At 35.5% G+C, this 24,735-nt stretch overlaps 1 protein-coding gene across 1 annotated transcript in view; it reads left to right on the top strand.

Moving 5' to 3' along the window:
- Window positions 1-24,735, top strand: part of LOC145664822 (monocyte to macrophage differentiation factor 2-like) — a 54,850-nt gene that overhangs the window by 6,309 nt on the left and 23,806 nt on the right. The window contains exons 2-5 of the mRNA XM_081731815.1: window positions 4,412-4,545; window positions 8,686-8,773; window positions 12,589-12,746; window positions 24,354-24,606. Coding sequence (XP_081587941.1) covers window positions 4,457-4,545; window positions 8,686-8,773; window positions 12,589-12,746; window positions 24,354-24,606 — 588 coding nt within the window. The 5' untranslated portion in view covers window positions 4,412-4,456. The remainder of the gene's footprint in view (window positions 1-4,411; window positions 4,546-8,685; window positions 8,774-12,588; window positions 12,747-24,353; window positions 24,607-24,735) is intronic.

Raw genomic sequence — 24,735 nt, 5'->3', positions numbered from 1 at the left:
CTTAGTCCAAAGCGGCCTCTAGAAAGGAAATTTGTTTATTATAGTGGTCTATGGCTGGTTAAGGTACATTTCATATTATTTTCCGAAAGATATATTTATTATCGCTATGCTAGTGGCTGTCTGGTCCATCAACAGGTGATAAAGATAGCACAGCAATATTCCAGTGCCACGATACGCTAATTCTAGTTCCCATCTCATTTGAAGAGTTGCCTCACCCACCAATATTTGTAAATCCTATTTTAATAACATGTATATATGTATTATTATTGTTTTCAGAACAAACCTTTCCTTTTCTTTTCTTTTCTTTTATTTCTTTTTTCTTTTTCTTTTTTTTGGTATTACTATCCTTCTAGAGGCTTGGTTTTCTGTCCGAAATAAGAAGATAAAATTCATAAAGATTCCAAAGTCCAGAGGTTAATCTGGAATTGTTTAAGAGATATAATAAACATGGTATTGCATTTAATACTGATAGGTCGGATTTAATGTTGAAATTTAATGTTAAAGTTGTGTAACCGGATGACTATTTGTCGATACCTTATTTGATGTAAACAAATTAGTGAGTTTAGTAGTGTAAAATTTATAAAGATTTTTCCAAAGAACCTTGAAAAATGACAACTAAAGGTATTGGTTATTACTGAAACATTTATGAAAAAAAAGAAAAAATTTAAAAAATCTAAACGATAGATGTTTTATGAAATTTGTATTCTAGAAGACCTTTTACCCTCTAGTGTCTAACCCTTGCCCTTGATGTATCCTGCTGTTACTTCAAACCCATCCCACGAAACTTGTTGTTTGGGCCGTTTGAAATATTTGTCACTCTTTTCTTTTTCTTTTCTCAGCTCTCTAAATGATGCGAGTGATCCTTCTTTGCTTTGTTAAGACAATGAGTTCAAAATTTACTATCTTTTTCGCTTTGTCTTTCGTTACTTTATTTGAGGACTAGAGGGGGCGCCCTTATATAGGGCCTACTTACAATACAACAATCGGCTCTCATATATATATATATATATATATATATATATATATATATATATATATAATAAAATGTATATAATAATGTCAAAACTTCCTTTCTCCACAACATTCCGCAGCTCTGGGATTACATTGAGTAAATGATGTGTTGTAGGCAGTAATATGCAGGAACAATTTCTTTATCAGGTGCTTAGTGCTACTCACAGAAATTTATTTTATTATATACCAGAATTCTATAGTGACTTTCAAAGGGTAAAAATACGTTACTGGACCAAGGATCGAATCCAGGTCTCCGGCTCACCCTACCGATTGATGTGTTATACCTGCTGCAATACCAGTTCTTCCTTTGGCTAACTATATATTTTCACTCCACAGTGCTTCTCAGTGTATATAACGGCAAGTGTAGCGTTGAAATTTAATGTAATTTCAGTTATAGAAAAAAAATGTGTTGCCAGCGTTTTTCAAACATGTCAAGGATGCTTGGATTCAAAATTAAATTTTAGTGTAGATACCACGGGTGAAGGCCTTCTTCAGAGGTCTATGATAAATGCAGTTGGAAAGTTTCTGTAGGAATTAAACCCTGATTAATTTATGATTATTGAGATGGAGCCGTTGTTCGAGAATAAAAGATGAATGAGACAGGGATGTAATGATTGTTTTCTATTATTTTATATCATTATACATATATAATATCTCTTCATTCATTTTTTTTTTTTTTTTTTTTTTTTTTTTTACTCCTGCACTCTTAGCCGACAAATTCATCCCATTAGTTTCATCTCCATTCACTAAACTCTCTCCACATGCAGCTTGGTAAGAGTATCACGTGACTGGATTCTAGTATCGCTCCCAAATGAATCAGTTATTTCACTACGTTTTAGTTCATTTCCCTCCCTACGTAATGAAGTCCATTGAAGCGTTTATGTTGTGATTTTTTTTTAAAAAAAACTATTATTACTAGCTGTTCTCCCCAAGTCAGGGTTGGCAAAAACCTGTTTTTTTACTGAAAAAACCAAAAAACCTGGTTTTTTGGTTTAAACCAGTTTTTTTTTTTTTTTTTTTTTTGGTTTAAATAATTTGCTCTATGTATTTATATCGCATATGGACAGAAATAAGTTTGTTTCGCCTTGGTGTTATTATGCAACAACCAGTTTATGCTGGAAGGGTTCACCTAAACTTGAAGCGGAATCCAAACGGCTTTTCGGCTTACATCCGAGAGAAATTGTCCTCCATTTGAACTTGAAACCGGGACTAATTGGGCATAAATACGATATATCTGCCGATTCACTCACGAAGGACTTCTGATGAAAATACGGTGTTCTGATCTTGAAATTTCAGGACAAAAAGATATACAGTTGCAGAAGTGAAACCATTATACAGAATTATAAATGGACAATTTCAAAATACTGCAGAGTACAGAAGAACTAATTTAGTCCAAGTAAGTTCACTACGACTTTTATTAGTCCAAGTTAAAGAAATACGACGACTTAATTTTCAAATCAGTAAGAAAAGTGAATAAAGATACGAATTATTTGAGTCCACTTTGGCTTTGAACAATTTATACATAAATAGGTACCAAAGATACTGGTGATTTCAATAAATGTCTTTCGTGGGGTTTGTATGATCCCCCGTCCCAAAAAAATACGGCATTTCGATGTATTTTATCAATAGTAAACATTAAACCGAAATAATAATCAGAATTTTCTTCGATTGCAATTGCATAACAATAATAACTGTAAAAAAATCACAAAAGACACATTCATAAACTTATATATATATATAAACTTGCTTTTGTAGTTTAATCTTTTTGAGTAATGAATGGGAAATTGAGGTCTGAATATAATACTATAATATACGGGAGTGAAACGTGATAACACACAAATGTGTGTTCAAGAAACTTACAAACACTTACCCTTTTACGAACATTTTTCGTTTTTTGGTTTAAACCAGTTAAAAAAAAAAAAAAAAAAAAAAAAAAAAAAAAAAAAAAAAAAGCTCGTTTAAACCAGTCAACCCTGCCCCAAGCCTTTAAATTCGTCTGCAAATTGCCATTTCGTGATGCCAGATAGGAGTTGTTGTAGAGGCTAGCTACAACTATTAGCCTCAATGTAACTATTAGGAGCGACTGAGAGACTTAAGTATGTTGGTTTTATAATATGGATTATTTTGATGTGTGTGGGTCGCGGTTGGCCAGCAATAGAGCATTCACCTCTGGTGATTGGGGTCCCTAGTTCGATCCCAGCTCGCGCTAAATAAACTTTGTGGTGGACAAACACCGTGTGCGTGGGTTTCCTCCCACTTTCTTCATTCCACCATTTCATTCATTTCTCATCGCTGTTTCCTTTAGCCTAGGCGACATAATCGTGGGACGTAAAACTAAAAGATTTCATTTTATTTTGATGTGTTTCTTATTTTCTTGTTCTTACATTTTAATTGTTTCTTGTGTTTTCTTATGTAGTTATTCAATATAGTTTTCTCGAAAAGTACGCATGAGTTTTTTTACACTTACGCATATACTTTTGTTCAGCTCAACAAGATCTATTAATTAATATGTTTCATCTTTGAACATTTTTTTTCGCATGAAATGAAATGTAATCTGTCAGTTTAACGTCCTACAATTATGCCGGTGGGCCAAGGGAGACTAAAGATTAAGGCAAGTGAATGATGATGGAAGAATTGGTGGAATGATATTGTGGGAGGAGACGGGAGTACCCAGAGAACCTATGGATACGATGTTCTCCACCACAAACTTACTTAGCTGGGGATCGAACCAGATACCCCACAAAAAAGAGCTAAGCGTTCTACCACTGAGCCACCGTGCTTCTATTACACGGTAATAATAATGTTGAATTATAATATTTCACTTCCATTACTTCTAGTTTTCCTCTGCCGAGCGAAGTAGCTCAAGTGGTAGAGCGTTGGCTTCGCATTCGGGAGGTCGTAAGCTCGACTCGCGCTGCCGACCATCCTGACGGGTTTTCCAGGATTTTCCTCAGTTCTACCAGGCAAATGTCCAGATGGTACCTACTAAACAGGCCTTGGCCGATACCTTTCCTAATCCTTTCCATTGTTGTTGTTGTTGTTGTTAGATATCCAGTATAAAATGGCCTCTGAGCTGCATCTGATGATTGTCAAATAAATAAATTTAAACCTTGAAACATAGAGGAAGGAATGTGCCATCCTGTCCTAACTATATTATCTTAATGGATCCTCTTAACTGCGTTAATTAGTTACTTTTGTTCGGGTAGAAATCTCAGGTAAGATAGAAAATAAGCTGTTGCAATAACCTTTGCAGGTTTAATTTTGAAAAATTTACTTGTATGATAAAGTTGAGACTTACTATCATTTAGGGCTTATTATATGTATTTGTATTTTCTATATCTTGTATTAAAAACTACAGTGTGATATGATGGTCATATATATTTGGTTGTTTGTTTTTCAGAAGGATGAGGTCGATAGAACAAGTTCTGTACGCTGCACCAAAATCATGACACCTCGAACACTGGTTAGTAGGGTGCCTTTTACCAAAGCCCAGCTTTGGTCTTTGAGAATGCAGCTTTTATGCAAACTTCAGAGGTATGTTTAATTAAATAATTTATGATTTCACTTAGCTGCATTTAAATGTAGTATCGCGCTATGTAGCTTATGTGAATGTAGCTCTAGAGTATGCACACTGGTAGAAAAGGAGTTTCATGAAAAAAGGGATACGTACAGCCTGTTAGACTTAAAATAGATAGCTTAAAGTTGGATACGAACATCTAGTCGGATTATATCTGACATAAAAACTGTTTAAATGTTTGAAAATATTACAGTGTTTAACGTAGAGTAGTATTCGTACCTGTCAATAGTGTATGTGGTAATTTTTAATATACGAGGATATTTCAAAAAGTTTGCAGATTGACATTGGAACATCACTTAAAAGTGTTCATGACATGTAGTGCAATCTATAGAAGTGATGTATTAGTTTCAACTATCCATCTGTGTTGGAGGCAGGCATTAGAATAAGACACTGTACGTTGAGCTTGCATTCCTCAGTCCAACAAATGTTTTTGCCAAAGCTGTGTTGCTAAGTGTGGGATGTAAGATGGATGTTGAATCGTCTCGCAGCCACAACAGCAGCCGTATTTGTTGTCATGCACTATGGCGAGCCCACCGCACAGCGACTAATTCAAAAGACTGTCTTGAACAAAGGGTTGCAGCTAGACAGTTGAAACTAATACACAATTTTTTCCATAGATGGCACTATATGCCATCAACGGCTTATTACTAGTGGGGCGGTATTTCATTCTCTGCCTGGAAACTTTTAGAAATATTCTCATACAATGGGATTATGATTTACTCTTCTTGATAGTGAAGTGAAAATCATCAATATTTTTTTCAGTCCCATAAAAGGAAAAGAAGTCCATTATTGACTTGAATGCAATTAATCAAATTTACAAAGGCTAACGTTTACCATTACGAGATAGTATGGTAAGAATCACTCATTGAAAAAATATTTCATAAAACAATTAAACAAAAAAATCAAAAGTACGCTTAGATTATTAACAGCAATTTCACAAACATCATTTAAAGATGTGACTTACGGATCATCAGGAGTTAAATCTTTGGGTCGAGAGCCTCCCAATTTATAACCCAATGACAGCTGGTTCACGGCAACACTACCGTTGATGTCGGTACGGTGAGACAGTTGGCTAGGCAGTTGAATGAAAGAAGCAAATCTGGCTACCTCTAGTGTGCTTGGTCAACTCCGTATTGGACGACCCTCGCCGCATCAGATGAGCAATATGAAAGTAATGTTGACGAAATAATTCTCAGTGACCGTCGAGTCACACAGCGACATACGCCAAAGACAACAAGATTTTCTAAGAAAGAGTGCATTTTATCGCAACTGAGATGCTGGGATATCTCAAGTTGTACGTGTGCTCGTTGGGTCCGGCGGATGCTGACAAAAGTGTGCAAAGTGCAGAGGAAGCAAGTTCTCTACAATCTGTTGGGTCGGTACGAGCTTGAGTTTAAAGTCTCTCTAGAGCATTCTCACGGGGGATGAGTTATGGGTACATCATTTTGACCCTGAGAACAAGAGACAATCAGTAGACTAATGCCATTCAAGGTGGTACTGATCTACGGGTAAGTCATGATTATTATTTTTTTTCTCGTGGACTTCGAAGGTGTCGTATTCGTTGACTTCTTGGAACAGGGAACCACGATAAACGTTCAACACTCTGCGGAAATGTAGGAGAAAGCTACGTGCAACCATGCACTGCGTCCGGAAAAGTTCGGACCCTATTTGCAGCACAACAACGTCAGCCCTTATACGAGTTCAAGGAGGTTGTTCTACTGCACCCGCCGTACAGCTTCGTCCTTGTACCTTGCGACTTCCACCTCCTCCTAAAGATTAAAAAACACTTTAAAGGGCATCTCTTTTGTTCTTACGACGAGGTGAAGACTGCCATTCAATCCTAATATCGACAACAGTCACCGGGATTCTTCTCCGACGGGTTCGCCCGAATTGTCACACGGCACAAGTGCATGGAACGTGATGCAGACTGGGTCGAAAAGTGAATATTCCATTACGTAGAGAACAAATATAGTTATCTGGTACAAAAAGGTTTGAAAAGCCTGTACAAATAAAGTTACAAACATTGGAGGCATTACTTTTTTTTGAAAAGCCGTTACTAGGTAGAAAAGTGCTTACCGAATGTTAGTGCACTGGAAATTTAGTATTAACCAATATAATTGGAGCATATTTCCAGTAAACAGATATAAAATGATGTAAGAAGAAATGCTCATTCTTCACATATCCGTTCACATTACGGTATTAGGGCTCTTCTTTTATTTACCTATAAAAGTTACACCATTAGAAACGGTTGTCTTTCATCCTTATACCGAAACTTTGCAAAAGCCACATTATTCGCTTATGACACAAGTGTAGCAATAACAGGCGAAAACCAACAACGATTAAATACTAACATAGAAAACACCGTAAAACAGCTAACGAACTGGTTTGATCATAATAAGTTAATAGTAAATTCAGAAAAAACCTTGTCAATAAGTTTTAAATTAACAAACAACAATCTAGATAAAGGAAGTATAAAAATAGGAGAAAACGAAATAAAACAAGTTAGTTCTGTAAAATTTTTAGGTGTACATATATCAGCAGATTTAAAATGGGATTATCATATAGAAAAAATTGCAAATAGGTTAAGAAAAATGTGTTTTGTCGTACAAACCATCAAAAATACTATAAACCGAAATACAGCAAAAATATTATATTACTGCTCATTTGAATCTATATTAAGATATGAATTAATATTTTGGGGAAATACTGTAAAAAGTAGAGATATTTTTGTTCTTCAAAAAAGAGTTGTACGAATTCTAGCTGGTGTAGGACCCCGAGAGTCCTGTAGGAAATATTTTAAAGAACTAGCTATACTACCTTTATCATGTTTGTATATATATTGCTTAATAGAATTTGTAAGATCCAACATAAATGAGTACACAACAAACAGTGACGTGCATGGATACAACACAAGAAATAACTCATTTTCATCCACCAAACCATAGAACAGCAATGTACGAAAAGGGAGTAAAATATGCTGGTATTATGCTATACAATAAGTTACCAAACAAATTAAAGGTAATCAAGTCTAATGTTACATTCAAAAGAAAATTAAAAAAATACCTATTGTCACATTGCTTCTATACAATAGATGAATATAATCAATTAAATAGTCACAATGTAAATAGTAGTAGCAAAGTAACAAGATAGGTTCATTTATGTATAAGGTATGCTGTAGTATTGGTATAATGATATTTCAAATTACTGTAATGTATAAATGTATGAATTATGTTTAACAAATGTGTCTAATATATATGTACTGCATCAATTAACCATGACGAATCCCATGTACTATCGTAAAATTATTTCCAAGTTTGTACAGAATGGAGGATAAATAAAATGAAATGAAATGAAATGAAATGAAGAATATGTTCTTAAGTGTTGAAAGCTCTCGGCAAGCTGAAACTGTCAAGTAATGTCTGATGAAGACAGTGACATATTGCCGAAACTATAACGCGAAGTAGGCGTCACGGTGGTCCAGTGGTAGAGCGTTCACTTCTGATGTATGGGGTCCTTGGTTCGATCCCAGCTCGCGCCAAGTAAGCTTTGTGGTGGACAAACACCATGTGTGTGGTTTTTTCGGGATTCTCCCGTTTCCTTCCACTTTCTTCATTTCTCATCTTTAGCCTAGCCAACATAATTGTGGGACGTAAAACTTAAAACAAATTTAAAACTTTCTGGCTTCTTGATTTCATTTCATTTTTCATGTAACGCTCAGAAGTAATAATACATTTTGCTTTGGTAAATTTTATTTCTATTGAAGCCAAATGTTATTATTTAAGATCATTTGAGACTAGACTTTACCACGTTTTTTAACTAAAATCAGTTCTATTTTCCAAACTTCTTCCTTTTGAAGCCAGGAGGAGCATCAGATCACACAATTAGCATATTTCTTCAAACCACCTTCAAACATTTACATATCAGAAATCGCTTTCATTTTAAGTAATTAATTGATTTATTGATTTGATTGTAACGTTCGTTTTGAGCACTGATAGTTTGAGATGGGATTGCGACTACGAAAAATCTAGATCCTTGAAAAGACATGTATTGTAAATGGTAATAGTAACTAATGCAGTATGTTGATTTTTTTTTTCCAGCTTCCGATGGATGAATGAAAAGGCTCGTGCTAACCAGGCATACATTCCCACACCAGTTGAACATGTAGCCAACGTACTCACACATGGAGTAAGTAGTAGGCAGTAATTTATTATTATTATTTATTTTTCTCCAAGTCTCATCTGAACAGTCGATATATAATTTGCAGGTCACCCAAGTATATTATTTTTCCTCTGTTTTCCCTTTATTCTGGGGTTTGCAGGAAGTTTCTTAGAATTCTTCATGTGCCCAATAGTAAGCTCTTCTGTATTTTCTTTGATATTTTTCTTTCAATTCCAATTGTTTCAAGTGCATTTTGAACTTTTTGTGGACTACTTCGGTATTCAATATTACTACTGATCTTATTTTCACAGTTTGTTTTCAGGTTGCTGCTTGTAATACGATAGTTCTGGAATTATTATTATTATTATTATTATTATTATTATTATTATTATTATTATTATTATTATTATATATTTTGATTTAGTATTGTTACTATCATTTGATGTTTCAATCTTATAATTTAGATTGGAATCCGTTTCATTCACAAAAGTTTGAGCTATTTATTCGACATATCTTTGTATTTTGGAGCAACTAATGCTATTGTACACTCCGCAGCAAAAAACCTGCAACATGAGCAGTGATTCTTTCAGAAACAATGTTCCGGGGGTGCACATTTAGTATTCCGGGGGGGGGGGGCACTGCTGGTACTAATCTATTTATTATTATATTAATAGACGTATCCTCCGGAGGGCACTCTCAGAGCTCCGGGGCGGGAGGGGGGGCAGTGCCCTCCCAAAAACATGTCTGGAATAAACACTGAACATGAGCATGTAAGTTTATTGTGAAACTACGCCTAACAGCGCAGGGAATCAACAGAACGTCTAAGTGGCACGAATCACGCTAGGGTAAACCTCGGCGTCCTCCCCTGCATACTTATTTTGGAGCACAAGACTTCGTCGTTTCACAATAAACTTACATTCTCATGTTGTAGGTTTTTTGCTGCGGACTGTACCGCACAAAACACGCTCTTTGTAATTTTTTTTATCCAGGATATAGGAAACTCGTGTAATAATGTGCATATAGGAACGAAATGTCTAATGGCTGATGTCCGTATGTACTTAGAGCCTCAAATGACACTTTGCTACACATAGTAAGAGACTACCTATTACTTCGCTGTTGTTAAGGAACTCTGAAACAAAGTGCTGTATGTAAAATGTGTAGTGTATTGTCGGTGATCCAAGTAGTTCGTTGCTGGCTAGTAAGGGGCAATGGACGAGGCATGGTTTCATTTAATGGTACTTAAATTCACAGTATACATAACTAGGAGCATCCAACAACACATGTTGCCATTCATGAGAGACTACTCCATGAACAAAAGGCCAATACCAGTCACGCATAATTGCTTCCTGTATTCTTTTGAGATGACACAGAACATAAACGTATACTTTCAGATTTTTATGTCTTCGTCACTCAGTTGAGCGAGTAAGTTATGGAGGTTTATATACATATGATATACTAAGAGTGAAAAAATGCACGACTGGACTGAGTCTCCAGCTTGCCGCTAATGCGCTAACCACTATGATACCTTCTTACAGAGCACCTCTGACGGTTGTATATATTACATATGATAAATAAATAAAATAACTGATTTGAGTGTAGGATATACAAGAAGTAACAGAACACTGACCTAAAAAGAATAGAATGTATGGCTGTTCACGGAGCGGATGTGGTAACATAATGTTAAACATCGGTACGGTAAGTCGAAGACCCAGGTAACCTACGTTCCAGTCATGCATTTTTCATTTTGTGTGTCAATGAATTCATACCTATACAGTAGGAATTACCAACCTTTTGAGGACTACTATTTATTTTAGAAATCATTGGCGGTTTACTCTGCCACTAGCTCAGTTGAGGAAATCAAAAACAATAAAGTGATAGCCTGCGGTGGTCTATGTCATACTATCTCTATCTTTCACGGTATGCCGCTCAACCAGTAGACTGCGATCGACGCGTTGGCCACACCTGCCACAAAGGAAGTGTGGGATATATAAACTCGATTGTATCCCCCGTTTATATCGAAGATTTACTTCCATCAAGACAGTGTGCCCTGTCACATGCCGGCACGTTTGTATGGCAGATATTCCCAAATTTTTCTCATTGATAGATTATGGGTATTTCCGCGCTTTACGACCATTTATTCTTTTGACCTAGGATAGTAAATAAAGCGGATCGTCGAGGATAAGGTTGCTGCAACTCCGTAACGTGAGACTCTGCGTAGTCAATTGTCTGTCAGAAGGGGATGGAGACACCTAACATCGTATGAGAGGATTCGGCGATACAGACATGTAGAGGCGTGTTGAACTTGGTCTTGTTTCAGTCAAACTTATACTAAGTGTGTGATTCTGTTCTGAAAGAATCACTCTGTATATAACTTACTTGTGCGTTAAAATAGAGAACAATTTCGAGTCGATATTTTATAAAATAATGTGTAATTGTAGCGAAAAGTATACTAGTAAAACAAACGGAACATACATGTAATAACTCTATCAAAGGTACCCAATTTTTTGCTGCTTCCGTTCGGGTCTTTCCAAATATAAATATCAGAAATACCAAACTAAAAGAGAAAAATTGCTTCACGGTTAGAATCTAACATAAAAGATCTGTTTTTGAAGCTGCATTATATCATATATAAACGTAACCTGTGTTCAGTTACGTATCCTCGGCTTATAATTTCGATGATTTTTGTTTAATCTGTGGCCTTCCTCTGAGCATGGATCAACAAATTTAGATATTACAAAAGGCAAAGGATATTACATGAAAGAAAAAATAGTCCCGACAAACTAAAATTTTTTTGTACTAGAAATTTCTTTCTATTTCGTTATACTTGCCACTTTCCTGTGTTATTATTTTAAATTAGTGTTGTCAGAATGTGAACCATTTGAATTGTCAGATTGAAATTTCAGTAAGCAACTGTTGTACTATTAAGAATCAAACTTTATCTGTCTCATGCATCGTGAGGTTTGGAAAAGATGCGATGCTTCGTTGACTTGGTATCTGTTAACTTTGACGAGCAGGTTATTACTCTGGGATTTATGTCCTGAACTTCTACGTTTTCATATTTGTTTTTCTTCTTGTATGCAGGCAAAAGATGACTTTAGTATTTAAATATATATAAATCGTTATGTGCATACCATAACGCACAATAGTACCATAAACCAAATTAACTACTGACTAACAAAATCTCTAACATATTCAACGTGATCTTCTGGATATTTTTTCAAAATGACTAGGAAACTAAGAACATAATCTTTGAACATTCTTTTTCTTACGAAACACTGAACATTCTTTTTCTTATGAAACACAAATAATGTACAAATGAGCGTATCCTCGTTACTCATTGTTTATGGATTTCCTAAAGTACTTTTCAAAAAGATTGTTAAATTCCAGACACTACAAATGGAAGAATTAAGATATACAAAATCTATCGATATGTTGACGATCCAAATAACGGTTACATGTCTTTTTAGAAATAATAAACAAAGTAGATTCAAAATGAAATTTACTGTTCAATTAGAAGACCTGAAAATATTTGAATTTGGGTTTACGTACTTGAAATTTAATCAAGTTCATAGAAAAAAGAAAGGTGCATTCGTATTCAGCAAAGTCAAAATATTTCGATCAGTTTCTTCATTAGAGCATAAGGATTAGTAACTGTAATAGGGGATAACAAAGTTTATTACATTCCTAATTTAGGGTCAGCACAAAAGTATTTTACATGTCTAGTTCAAAACGTTGTTTGGTTATGTGTATCTTATATATTGTGTCCCCCTTATTATTTTTTTCAAGCATGAGATAATTTTCATTGGAGTGTTCCAGTTTAACTTCTTTCTCTACTTTTACAGGTGTGGGTGTTGCCAAGTGTGTGGGCCGGTGTAGCTCTGTTGCAGCGAGCCAACAGCTGGCCCCAGTATTGGTCTGCACTTGTGTATGGGACAGCTTTAGTTTTGCTTTTTACTGTATCAACATTCTTCCATTCGGTTTTTTTCTGCAGCAAAAATAGGTAAATTCTCCTAAAATGTTTATATAAATTATAAAAAATAATTTCAAATACCTTTTGTTGTTAAAATTTATATCATTAAGAGAGATCTAATTTAAGTAGTACATACAAATATTCATTACTCATATTTCGTCAGTAATAACAGCAGTTTTCTTATAAACCCTTCCTCTGAAAGATGAGCTTGAATACGTTCGTCAATTAGTAATTACATGTCTTTCTATTGTGAATAGTCCTGTGAGATTTAAACACTTTTGTTATTGAATATTGTGGTTACGTGAAGCAGAATCAGTACCTGTGTGTCAGGATTGATTCATGTACAACCAATATATGAATTACTGGATTCAAGGACTTTTAAGGGTAGCACTCATGTCAGTGAAAAATATCACTGGAAGAGATGTATATACGGATATTTAGTGTAAGATATGTAGGACGTGAGTTTTTAACGTGAGTCCGCAAAATATCTGGAGAAGTAAGAATCAATTAAAAAAAGTTTGAATTTTATCGCTCTTTGGGCAACTTTGGAAACTTAAGTGAGGATCCCCATTTTTTAATTGCAGATTTGGTTTCTGCGAGAAAAAATAGGTAAATTGTATTCTAAATACTTTTCTCTCGAATCATGATAGATGACGCTGTAATCAGTGGAACCTAGTTTCTCTAATGTCTCTTCAATTGGGATCAGCCACGCTTCATTCCAGGAAAAAAATGTAATAAACAGTAGCAATCCTTTGTCTTTAATGTTCTCTCGATATGTGATAGGTGGAAGGGGCCATGGTGGCACAGTGGTGGAGCGTTCACCTCTGGTGCATGAGGTCCTTGGTTCGATCCCAGCTCGCGTCAGGTGATCGTTGTGGGGACAAATAAGTGTGTATTTCTCGGGGTTCTCGTTTCCTCCCACTTTCTTCATTCCACCATTTTATTCATTTCTCAACGACACCATCTTCTCTAGCTTATACGATATAACTGTGGAACATAACACTCAAAGATTTCAGTTTCTTTTTTTCTTCTTTTCTTTCTTTCTTTTTTTAAAAAAATATACGTGATAGGTGGAGTGAAAGATTGCTCTGCATTCGGCGTGAATTCAGATACCGTAATTCAAATGTGGCAGTGCAATTATATATAGGATGCGGTGGTAATCATAGTTGGCAGCCAAGCATTTAATAGTCTGTCTCTCTGCGTGGCCTACTCCTACGATACCTTAGAGGCTGTTCTTTATTTTTATATTTGAGACTCAGTTCTTTAATTGAGAATCTGTGTAATTGTTAATCGAGAAGTTTATTAGTCGCTTCATTCGTTTACTGTGTATTACTTTCGAAGTGAATTTTTAGGTTTTTTCAAATTGAAGTGAATTTCAAATTTTAGGTACTTCTGATACCATATTCAATTTTATATTTTTTTTACCACATTCATTTAGTTGCTTCATTTGTTTTGAACTATGTTCATTCGTTGAGGAGCTCTTATTTAAAAAAAGAAATAAGACAAAACTTAATGAAACTGCTTTTTACTAATAACAGCACCATCTATCAGGAATAAAAAAAAATCACATAACATTTAGTTATTTGCTCCCGTAGAGTCCGAATCTGCAATAAAAATGGGTCCCCATTTAAGTTTTCAAAGTTGTTTTCCACACCGCTTCCAGGGGGCGATGGGGGGCTAATTTTCCCCGTCAAAATAATAACACTGTTTCGAAGATTTTTTGTCCGATGCTTCTTTCTGCAGGTATTTTGCAGTTAAAAAACTCAACTTATATATTGTATAAGCATTTCCTCTCAAGTACATTACGTTTTTGCCCTGGTGAAATTCCGTAATTTGCATAATTTTTGAGCACAGAAGTTACGGTGTTGATCAAGCATCATTACATAATCGAGGAGCTAATTATAAGGTGTTAATCTTCGGTCTAAAAAGTTAGAAAACTTAAATAAGGTCTATGGCAACTGATGTACTGACAATATTACCCAGTTGAACGTGCGCCTTCTGGCCTGCGATAGCCTTTCGTAAACTATGGTAATTAACTGTTAGTGCAAATTTCGGAGTCTTGAGGGAATAATGTACTAATAATATATAAAATGTAATGACTTAAATTCTGTAATTATTGTAAATTAATTTATGTACGGCAGGGTTGACAAAAACCATATTTAAAAAGGCACTGAAAAAAGGAGTTCTGTTTTGTTTAAATAATTTACTTTATTTATTATATTTAGATTGTATATGAGTTTGTTTGGTCCTAACGTTCTATGCAACCCCGGGATTACGAAGGATGAGACTTACAGCTTAAAGTGACTTGCGAGCTGCTCGGTTTGCACCCAAGAGAAATTGTCCTCTTGGACTCGGGACGTCTTGATTACAAAGGTGACAAGTCCACCGACTCATCCATGGAGGACATCTGATAGAAATACGTTGTACTGATCTAGCATTTTGTGAATATTTTATGAGTCACTTCAGAAGTGAAATGACTACAGAGATATACAGTGGTTCCAAGTTAGTTCATTAAGTGAGAAATAGTGACTTAATTTAATTTGCATATCAGTAAAAGAAGCGAATAAAGATACGAATCGTTTGAATTCATTCTGGGTCTGAACCATTCGTACGTATATATGTACATATGCAGAAAATACTCCTGATTTCAATAAATACTTACATTCATGTTTGTTGGGTTTGTAATGTATGAGGAAAGATGTACTAGAGTATTTGATATATGTGGAAACATTACCATAAAGTTTACACGATTTGTGACATTTTTGTTTTTAAATTTATACGTTTTTTGGTTTAAACCTTATTTTAGACCAGTCAACTCTGATATACGGCATTTATTTAATGCAAAACAGGGGAGATCTGGTGCTTAATTAGTGTATAAAATCTATGCTTATACTAAAAAATGTATAATGTAATTTAAGCAGATATTATTGCACGCTTACTTATTGTTACAAGGTATTTTCTTACATTACTGTATAGTTTTTACTTTAGTCGAAGCAGATGTTTTGCAGTATTGCAGTATGCTTAAATGTGTCTTAGCATTATTTTTCTGAGGGACAGTCACTAATCCTCACTATTACTTTTTTTTTTTTTTTAATTTGGTTTTTCCTATCCTCCCATGGCCACCTTTTCCCCCCATCTTTGTTTCCTATGTGCCTATTCTTCCCCAGTGAAGCTTAGCTGAGGAACCTTGCCATGCTCCATTTTTTTTTTTTTTATAACGCAAGCTGTGTTAGCATTTTCTTTCAGCAATGTATGTGCAGCAGTATTGGCTAGGCATTAAAGTGTGTTGGTATTCACCAGCCTTCCAATATTGCTGTACATAATATGCAGGGTTCTCACGCCTCCTGGAAAACCTGGAAATAAAAGTGTGTCATAGAAAACAGAAAAATGGTGAAAATCCTGGTTGCTTTAGAATTTTCTCTCTGTGGTCAGCACTGACATAATATTTCTTTAATTTCTTTCCCAAGCAAAATCAAATTTCATTACCGTCTGAAAGTTACAAGAGAATCGTTCAAAATTTGAGATTTCCTATTACATTTGCTTAGTTACGTTTTCTTATTAGGGTAGGCACTTTGTTTGATAAATTCCTTGTGATTATGCAAAAACAGGAATCACTTATCTACATTTTGCATGATGAATTCAAAGAGTAATGGCAATAGTTGTAGTATTTGATCTGTACAATGAGAAAACTTCCGATCTTTTAAATATAAAAGTGAAAGAAGAAAAAATCTACTGGCAGATAAGAAAATTGATGTCGGTGATTAAGGCGCACGGTTGGCATCGAAAGAAGTCGATAAGGTGCAACAACAGTTATTCACATTAAACGCAAAGAAATTTTTCATAAAAGTAACAAGTTACCTTCAACAAAGACTGCCGCTAAACAACCGGATTTTGAAACATTGCCAAATTTTGCACCCTGCTGTTAGACATGCAAACGAAGAGCAAGATAAGATATTGTCATCTTAGAAACGATTAGCGTCTTGTGTGCCTTAGGCGTTGACTAGTCAGGAAATTGACAAAGCCGTAGACGAATAACGAATTTATATGAGTGATCAGAGCATACGAGATGACTTGTTTGTTGATTGTAGTTTTGACTGTATTGGAACAAAGTAATGCTGCTCGAAAATAATACAAGGAAACCAAGCTGTCCAACAGTTACTAAACTTGTGAAAGCAGTGTTAATACTTTCACACGGGTAGGCATCTGTTGAATGTGATTTCTCGACAAATAAGAACACGATGCTATCCAAGAGACAAGGACTGAATGAAGAAACCATCAACGGGCTACGAATGATTAAAGACATGGGTAAAAATGTAAATGAAGTTAATATTACTAAAGAAATGTTAATGTACTACAAAGAAGCACATAAGAAATGTCGTGAAGATGTGGACAGAGATAAACAAAACCTAGAACAGCAAGAAATTGAGCATAAGATCACAGCAGAAAAGACAAAAGTGAGTGAAAAAAAAAAAAAAAAAGGAGTGGAGGGAAACATGTGTGTTGAAGTTCACGAAGTTAAAAAATTAATTTCAGAGGGGAAACATTCGGATTCAGAAAACAATAAAGCATCGGCTTATGGATGACGTGTCAGCTGCACAAGCCCTGATTGAGGCTGGAACGAGAAAGGCTTTAAAATGCCACAACAAAGGTGTCGCAAAAGTAACACGTGTACAAGTTCATTATTGTACCTTCAAAATGTAAAAGTAAAAATGTAAAATACCTAGGTAGTGGTGGACCGAGGGAAAGGCATAGGCAACTCGGACCACAAGAGTTTTTCTCTTAATCAGTAAATCAAGTCTCTTATTTCAGTCGGTTTCTTTTTTTCAAAACTACAGCAGGTCTGCTAAGTTCAAAAAGCTATATATACTCTTATTCTGTGTTAATCTAAATCTTGTTTTCAGTTGGCTGTTGAGGTGAAGGGAGGCTATAATACATTTATATTTTTTTTTCTGCGCTGTAGATATTCCATTGTATGAACCAAACTGTCCTATTTTATAAACCAAACCGTCCTACATTTTTTCAATTTCCTGCTGGAAGGCCTGTTCCAATTACGATTAGTAGTTTGTGGATACTTGAAGATAAAATTGATTGATATTAAAATTGCAGAAAAAGTAAAATTTCATTCCAAAAGATATATACGATCCGCTGAATTGAGTTAATTGGGAACACTGTGTGTTTCGGAGCAAAGAAAATGGAAAAGAATGGAATACAGGAAAATTGAGATAGTTACCATAGCCGAATATGGTGTAAGCGATTAGATGAAGGTGTCTAAAAAGCTACCGTTTAGAGTCGATATTTGCACAACAAGCTTTTTATCCGCTCATTAGGTAATGGTGTTTCCCGAAATGGTAAAAACATCGTATTAACAATTACTAACCTTTTATGGTTATTTTTTTAAAACCTGAAATGATTTCAGCAACCAATCCTGCTGACTTCGACGCCAGATACTAAATTAGAAGCTTCAGCTTCACAGCGTTATTTAAGTAGTTCTTTTTTCAAAGAGAACACTAAAATTAGCAAAATAGTCTTAAAATAGTCACCTGAATACCTTAGCGATACTAATACATTTATCTAATATAAATAAAATAGTTTGTGTGTCTGTTTATGTGCGGCCTGGGGGACCAGACGAGTGGACTGAGAGTTCCCAAAGTTTGGTCACGGGTACCTTGGTCCAGGCCCCAGACCAAGACGAAGCGTAAAATTAAAAAAAAAAAAAAAAAAAAAAAAAAGAACCAGGGAGGTCTCAGGGGGACGTTTACCAGAATCTAGTAGAAAATGACCTATATTAGTATCGAGTTCATAGTTTTCGCAATCGCGGAGATCAATGGTGAAACTGCGATCGCATTAATTTCCAAATTCACCCCATTCGGCTGCGGGCCGGGGGTTATCAAGAGGGAGGGGATACCGAGACATGTAAAACTAATCCAAAATGACCGATATTCGTGTCAAATCCATAGTTTCCACGGTCGCTGAGATCAGTGGTGACAATTCCATTAGCGATGACTTTCAAATTCAGCTGTCATTGTATGCTGGCCGGTCGTTACCTCGGGGAAGGGGGGGGGGGAGTACCGAGACACGTAAAAATAATCCAAAATGACTGATATTAGTGTCAAATCTATAGTTTTCGCGGTCGCTGAGATGAATGGTGATCCTCTCACAGGCGTTGACTTCCAAATAGAGCCCCCATGCGAAGAATGGCTATTTCAACTAGTTCTCAATAATGACGAATGATCAGCACTTTTGGGTTGAAGTTCACATGGTCTCTTGTTCGATTCCTATTAGGGTATTACGTTCTACTAGATACAGGACATCTGTGCATTCATATTTTCGAGATTGGCTTTAAGGAACTCAATTTAAGACAGTTTTTCTTCAGGGATAAAAAGAGGAAAAGGTAAACCATTTTCAAATTGAAATTTTTATTATATAACCTATAGGCTAGGAATTAGATTTCTGGGCTTTTGGCACTTATGGCCACGTTAGTCCGTCACTTACGAGAGATGACGTCCCTCGGAGATCACACTACTTGGAGAATTGGGAAGGAATGAGAAGACTTTTTTTTTTTTTTTTTCAAAATTCGAAGTAGGGGGTATCAAAGGGAGTTTACCAGGATATGTAAAAATAGTAGAAAATAACAGATTTTTTTTCCTTTCGTTGTTCAGTTTCTTTACATAGATATTTTACCTGACACATGCAAAGAATGGGTATTTCAGGTAGTATATAAATAAATAAAAAAAAAAGCAATCAAAGACACTACTATTTTTACATAAGCTTTTTACAATTTAAAATATTTTATTTCATTTGATGTTTCGTGGGATACAATTAGTTCATCAAGAATAAATAAATAACTTAGTCAATACGTGAACTTAATAAAATAAAGTATATAAATCATTTGTAAAGGTAAATAAACTACAATTCTAAAGTTGGAATTCTGGAATCGCGATTAAAGAAAGTTAGATAACATGCTTGATGCTTGTACATATAAATAATACACCATATTTCACTGACTGTTAAGTTAAAATTTGAATACCAACAAGGTAAGATGTTTTTTATGTGATATCAGCTAACTTGGAGTATTTTTAGAACCAGTCAAAATGTTTGGGATAAGTAACCTATTAATGAGGCAAATCGTCTTCAAGAACTGACTTTAGAATGAAAAAGAAAACAGTAATTATCAAGTTCCATCTCGATCTATTGAAGATAATCAAAATTTGCCAATTCATTGTATAGTCAGTTTCGATGGCTTCAGAGAAATCCTGACTTTCGCAGAAAAGCTCGTCCGACAGTGGAAGTTCAAATATGAGAGATTGGACATTTAGAACCGTATTAGCGTAGTTGGTAGTATTTACCAGCCAAGTAGGTCTTCGGGTTCGATCCTAGTTCCTCTACGGCCCAGTTCCGATGCGAGACTGAAATTCATCCAGTCTTTTGGAAATGGGTGCCTGGTGCAACCTGGGGAAGTAAAGGAGGGTGGAGAGTAATGCTGACTGCAACTGGAGCTGGAGGGTGGTACCGACTTCACCTCCATGAGAGCCGAAGTTAAGAAACTGTGGAGTCTTTACCTCATTACATAATCCTTGGGTTTTCAGGGCCTGTCCCGAAAGGGAGGAGATCGTTCACATTTACTTGTAGATTAGACATCTAATCATGTAAACAGTAGCCGAAGCATCAAATTTTCCTCTAATTTAAAGACTATTGTCATCAAGGATATTACTATTTGGACCAAATTATAAGCCATTACTTCTAAAAGGAAAAGTGAATCTTTGCGCCGTAAAATGTTAATCGTCTGTTATGAAAGAACCTTCATTTGCTATCCGTTATCAACTCTAAAGGATAGTTTGTAAGATTAGCTAGACGCTCATTTTGCGTGGAAAATACACTTGAGTTGCATATGGGGCTATTTTTCACCAATTTTTACCCCGTTTCCCCCTCTTGTCACGCTTCGTAATGCAAGGCCGAATTCCATCCCCCTTTGTCACGTAACGCTTTTTAATTTTTTGGTTTATCTCCAAATTTGCTTATTTTGGGGATTATTACAATAAAAAGACTAATTTTAATGGCATAACTTGTCACAAAATGCTTGTATTTTGAATAAATTTGTAATGTATTTTTCGCCAACAATTCAGTGTATTAGAAAATGGTAGTACCGTAATATTTTAACCCCATAAAGTTGTTTAATTAACCTGTTTTAATTCTTCGAAATTGCATACTGTCCTTTTCCCAAGGAGATCACACCCATTCTTTTAGGTTACCAATGACTGATAAGAAGGAAGTACTGCTGGAAGATGCAGGTGAACCAGGATCGAAAGAACTGACATTGACCTCTTCTTCCGGGATCCAGTGTACCCCCGCCTCTCCCTTGACACACTTCATAACAAAGACGGAACCCCTCCTCCCCTTGCCGCATTACGTAATATGTGGACGACTCCAATATGCATATATACAGTGTGTTTGAAAAAGAACTCCCTAGTTTTAATGTGTCCTACAATCTGTACAAAGTGACATACACTATTCTAGTTTGTGGTGTTTGATTCATCAACTCCCCAAGTTTGGCTCTCCTGCAGTTGACAGGTCTGCTTGACCTTGAGACGGCACCAGTGCTGTTTTTTTCCCCCTCTAGTTTCCTCAGTTCAGTCGAGGCAGGCGTGCAGTGCAGAGCAACTCAGCAACAATGTGTACTCCCCAACAGAAAGCGCAGTGTGTTATTTGGCTTGTGAAAACTGAATCAGTTACAACAGTGCAACGTAATTTTAGACGTCAGTATGGTGGTGAACCACCTACAGCAAAAACTACCAGTCATTGGCTAGTCTTTCAAGGAAAGAAGTCTTTCAAGTGGAATATTGTCTCGACGTGTGCAGGACCACAATTGGATCCCACGTTGAAGTCTACCAACATTAAACAAAAACTTGAATGAATTCTCTTTCATGATATGGACACATTGATGTAAGTTTTCATTCATTTCCCAATTAAATTTATACCTAAAACTAGGGAGTTGTTTTTCAAACACCCTGTATATATATATATATATATAGGTATAGGTATAGGTGGCTAAGAACATTTTGATTGAATTGGAGTTTTATTGACAGGTTTCTGATTCAGTGGCGTCTTTGAACCTTCGTGTTCCTTAACTCATAGAAATAGTGAAGATTTAGTGAAAGTTAATGAATTTAAGTAAAATAATGCAATTTGCCCTGTCTTGTCAGTCGCTTTAAACACTCCGCTACTCAGTGCGTCTCCAGACTAGCCAAAAACACACTTCTTTTGTGATCAAAAGATGTGGTGTAAGTATGAAATCGGTTATTTCCTTCCTTCCGTATATATATCTAATTAAACTGTTATAGATGTTGATTAATACAGACAATGGGTTGTTTGAGCACCAAGTAATTGAAGTACAATCAGAGTGGATAAATATTGATTAGCGCTATGACATGGTAAGTCGTAGACCCGGGTTTGATTCACTATTTTTAAATTTGTGAATTTCATTAAATCATATCTATGAAGGAAAGGTAACCTAAATCGGCTGTTTCCTCCATTTCTCACACAATAACTAAGGTTTATTGGGGATAAAATGAGTATATGTATATGTGCATGCCAGTGCTATGTGTAATCTACGTTTCCAAACTTCAGATAGTTTCTTACTATACTTTTTCCGTTTATTATATTGTCTAAACGAAGGGTTATGCATTCTGCTGCTGCTATTATTATTATTATAATAAAAATATTATTAAGGATGCTTAAGAGAAGTGTTTGGGTTCGAACAGGAAGTTTCTCTTTACAATTAGTACACAGAATCATTTGTCACATTTGATGAGGATTGTAAAGGTATTCGACTGCGTGATGTTTGAGTTGTTTTCTACAGCCGTGGAAACTGTTGGAGGATTTCGAATTATGACACTTGGTTTGACTGAATGAGAGCAAAAAGCTGAAATTATTATAAAATTTATTTAGAAAATGCAAGAACCAATTTAAGAGTCGCAATAAATACACAGAGTGAAACAAATACCTGAATACGTGGGTTCTAACGAATGTTCCTTGTTCGGAATTCACGCAGCGCACGATTTCGAGAAAGATTGCGAAGTAAGTCGACCTTGTAACAAATAGTTAGGTAATTACGAACTTTATTTTGGGTTTACAAAGGATGAGGCATCAGGCTTGGACTGATACGCGAATACAATGGAGTGGATAATTGATTTGATTAACCAAGTAAATTTTTTTGTGATGAAACGTAGACTTACAAATTTAGATTTTTTTTTTTTTTTTTTTTGAATTTTCAACTAGTTTTACGTACTCTGTTGATTCTTTTGTATTTATATAGTGAAGAAATAGTTGTCCAAGGCCTAGATAAATTAGGTGTTTTTGGTTTAATTATTGTGCATTCAGTGTTTATTCGACCTAATGATTCGTGTACCAAGCTTATGATTTATATGTTGATGTGTGATTTGTGGAGGGTCTTAAAAACGTAAAATTTATTTATATGAATTAAAAATCTTGTAGTTACACAAAAAACAACGAATCACATTTATAACCATCGTATAACACTTAGATATCTATTTGTTTGCGTAATATAAAATATTAAAAAGCAATAATTGACTCCGTTAGAATACCAGTTCACAGTTCCAGATATAAATATATATATATTGGGAAACTTATTTTTCAACACCAATTACACGTTTTTATGCGTAGTCAGTTCTCTACTCCATTATATTCAGTCCCATGCTTCAGTATTTCTAACAGTTTTGTCGGGTATGACGCATAGTAATTAGATTTGCAAATGTGATTAAGGTAACGTTTCACTTTTCACCCTTGGAAGTATAATTTTAATAGCTACGTAGTTATTCGTTATACTCTGTGGGTTTTTATATTGCTTGTCGCGGTTTTTATTTTTTATTTTTTTTTTTTAAAAACAAACCATGTGTTCATATATTTGACATAATTTTCCTGAAGATGTTTCTAATCCAATAAATAAGACTTATGTTATTCTGTCCGTGTTTATTTTATATGGCTGACAGTGGCGTATTTAGGTGGGGCTTCCGGGCTTAATCCCCCCCCGAAAATTAGCAAAGCTTCCCCGAAACAAAATCGTAAATACGCCACTGATGACTGACGTTTGAAACGCACTGATTTCGTTATCTTGAGAGTTGTCTTTCTCAACTCTAAAGACAAACGAAATGAGTGCATTTGAAACGTTAGTTATATAAAATATCAAAACAGCTGGAATATCAAATGTCTTACTATGAATTACAAACAATATGTTCCTTTTTCAGAAGATTTGGCCTCTTTCAATTATCACAAATTGAAACTCGGAGAACTTAAGCGTTACCAGCGAAGTAACTAGGCTAGTTGTCGCCCGGGGCAAGAACTAGCCTTAGCGCCCCCCTGACGAACCAAACCAAAAGATTCTCGCAAATATTTACCCAATTTTGCTCCCTCCCAATCCGGCGCCCGGGACACAAACTGTTTGCCCCACCCTAGTTACGTCACTGAGCGTTACAGGTCGAATATTCTTAGGGTCCTCGTTAGTCGTTGTCGGTGATCCAGTGTCCCAGTTTTCAACCACATCTTCCTGTTTGAACTGAAATGTTTTCATTGTTTAATTAAGTATACTTTCACGTAATGCCATCATTCTGTTTTTTTGTTTAGCCAACTGAAGGATCTTCTTCACCGTGGTGATCGTGCTATGATCTACATCTTCATTGCTGCTTCCTACTTCCCGTGGCTGACGCTTAGACCATTACCTCCGAACGGCTGGGCAGCAGAATTGAAATGGGCTGTGTGGGTTCTTGCTTCCTTAGGAATTCTCTATCAACAGCTCTTCCACGAACAATATAAATGGCTCGAGACTATGTTTTATCTTGTAATGGGTATTTGTCCATCGTTGGCAATTTTGAGTATGGTAAGTAGTAGTTGTTCTTTTTATCTTTATAGATCGCTCGACTATGCCGTCTACCACCAACTATACAACTACCTTTGATCTACCGGTACGTTTGATAGATCAATAATATTACAAAAAGAGTTTCAGTTA

Source organism: Thermobia domestica, chromosome 11 (genome assembly GCF_964235325.1).
Source record: "Thermobia domestica chromosome 11, izTheDome1.hap1.1, whole genome shotgun sequence".
NCBI classification, from domain to species: Eukaryota; Metazoa; Arthropoda; class Insecta; order Zygentoma; family Lepismatidae; genus Thermobia; species Thermobia domestica.
Note: the sequence above shows the minus strand (reverse complement) of the source record. Positions and strands in the feature narration are given on the sequence as shown.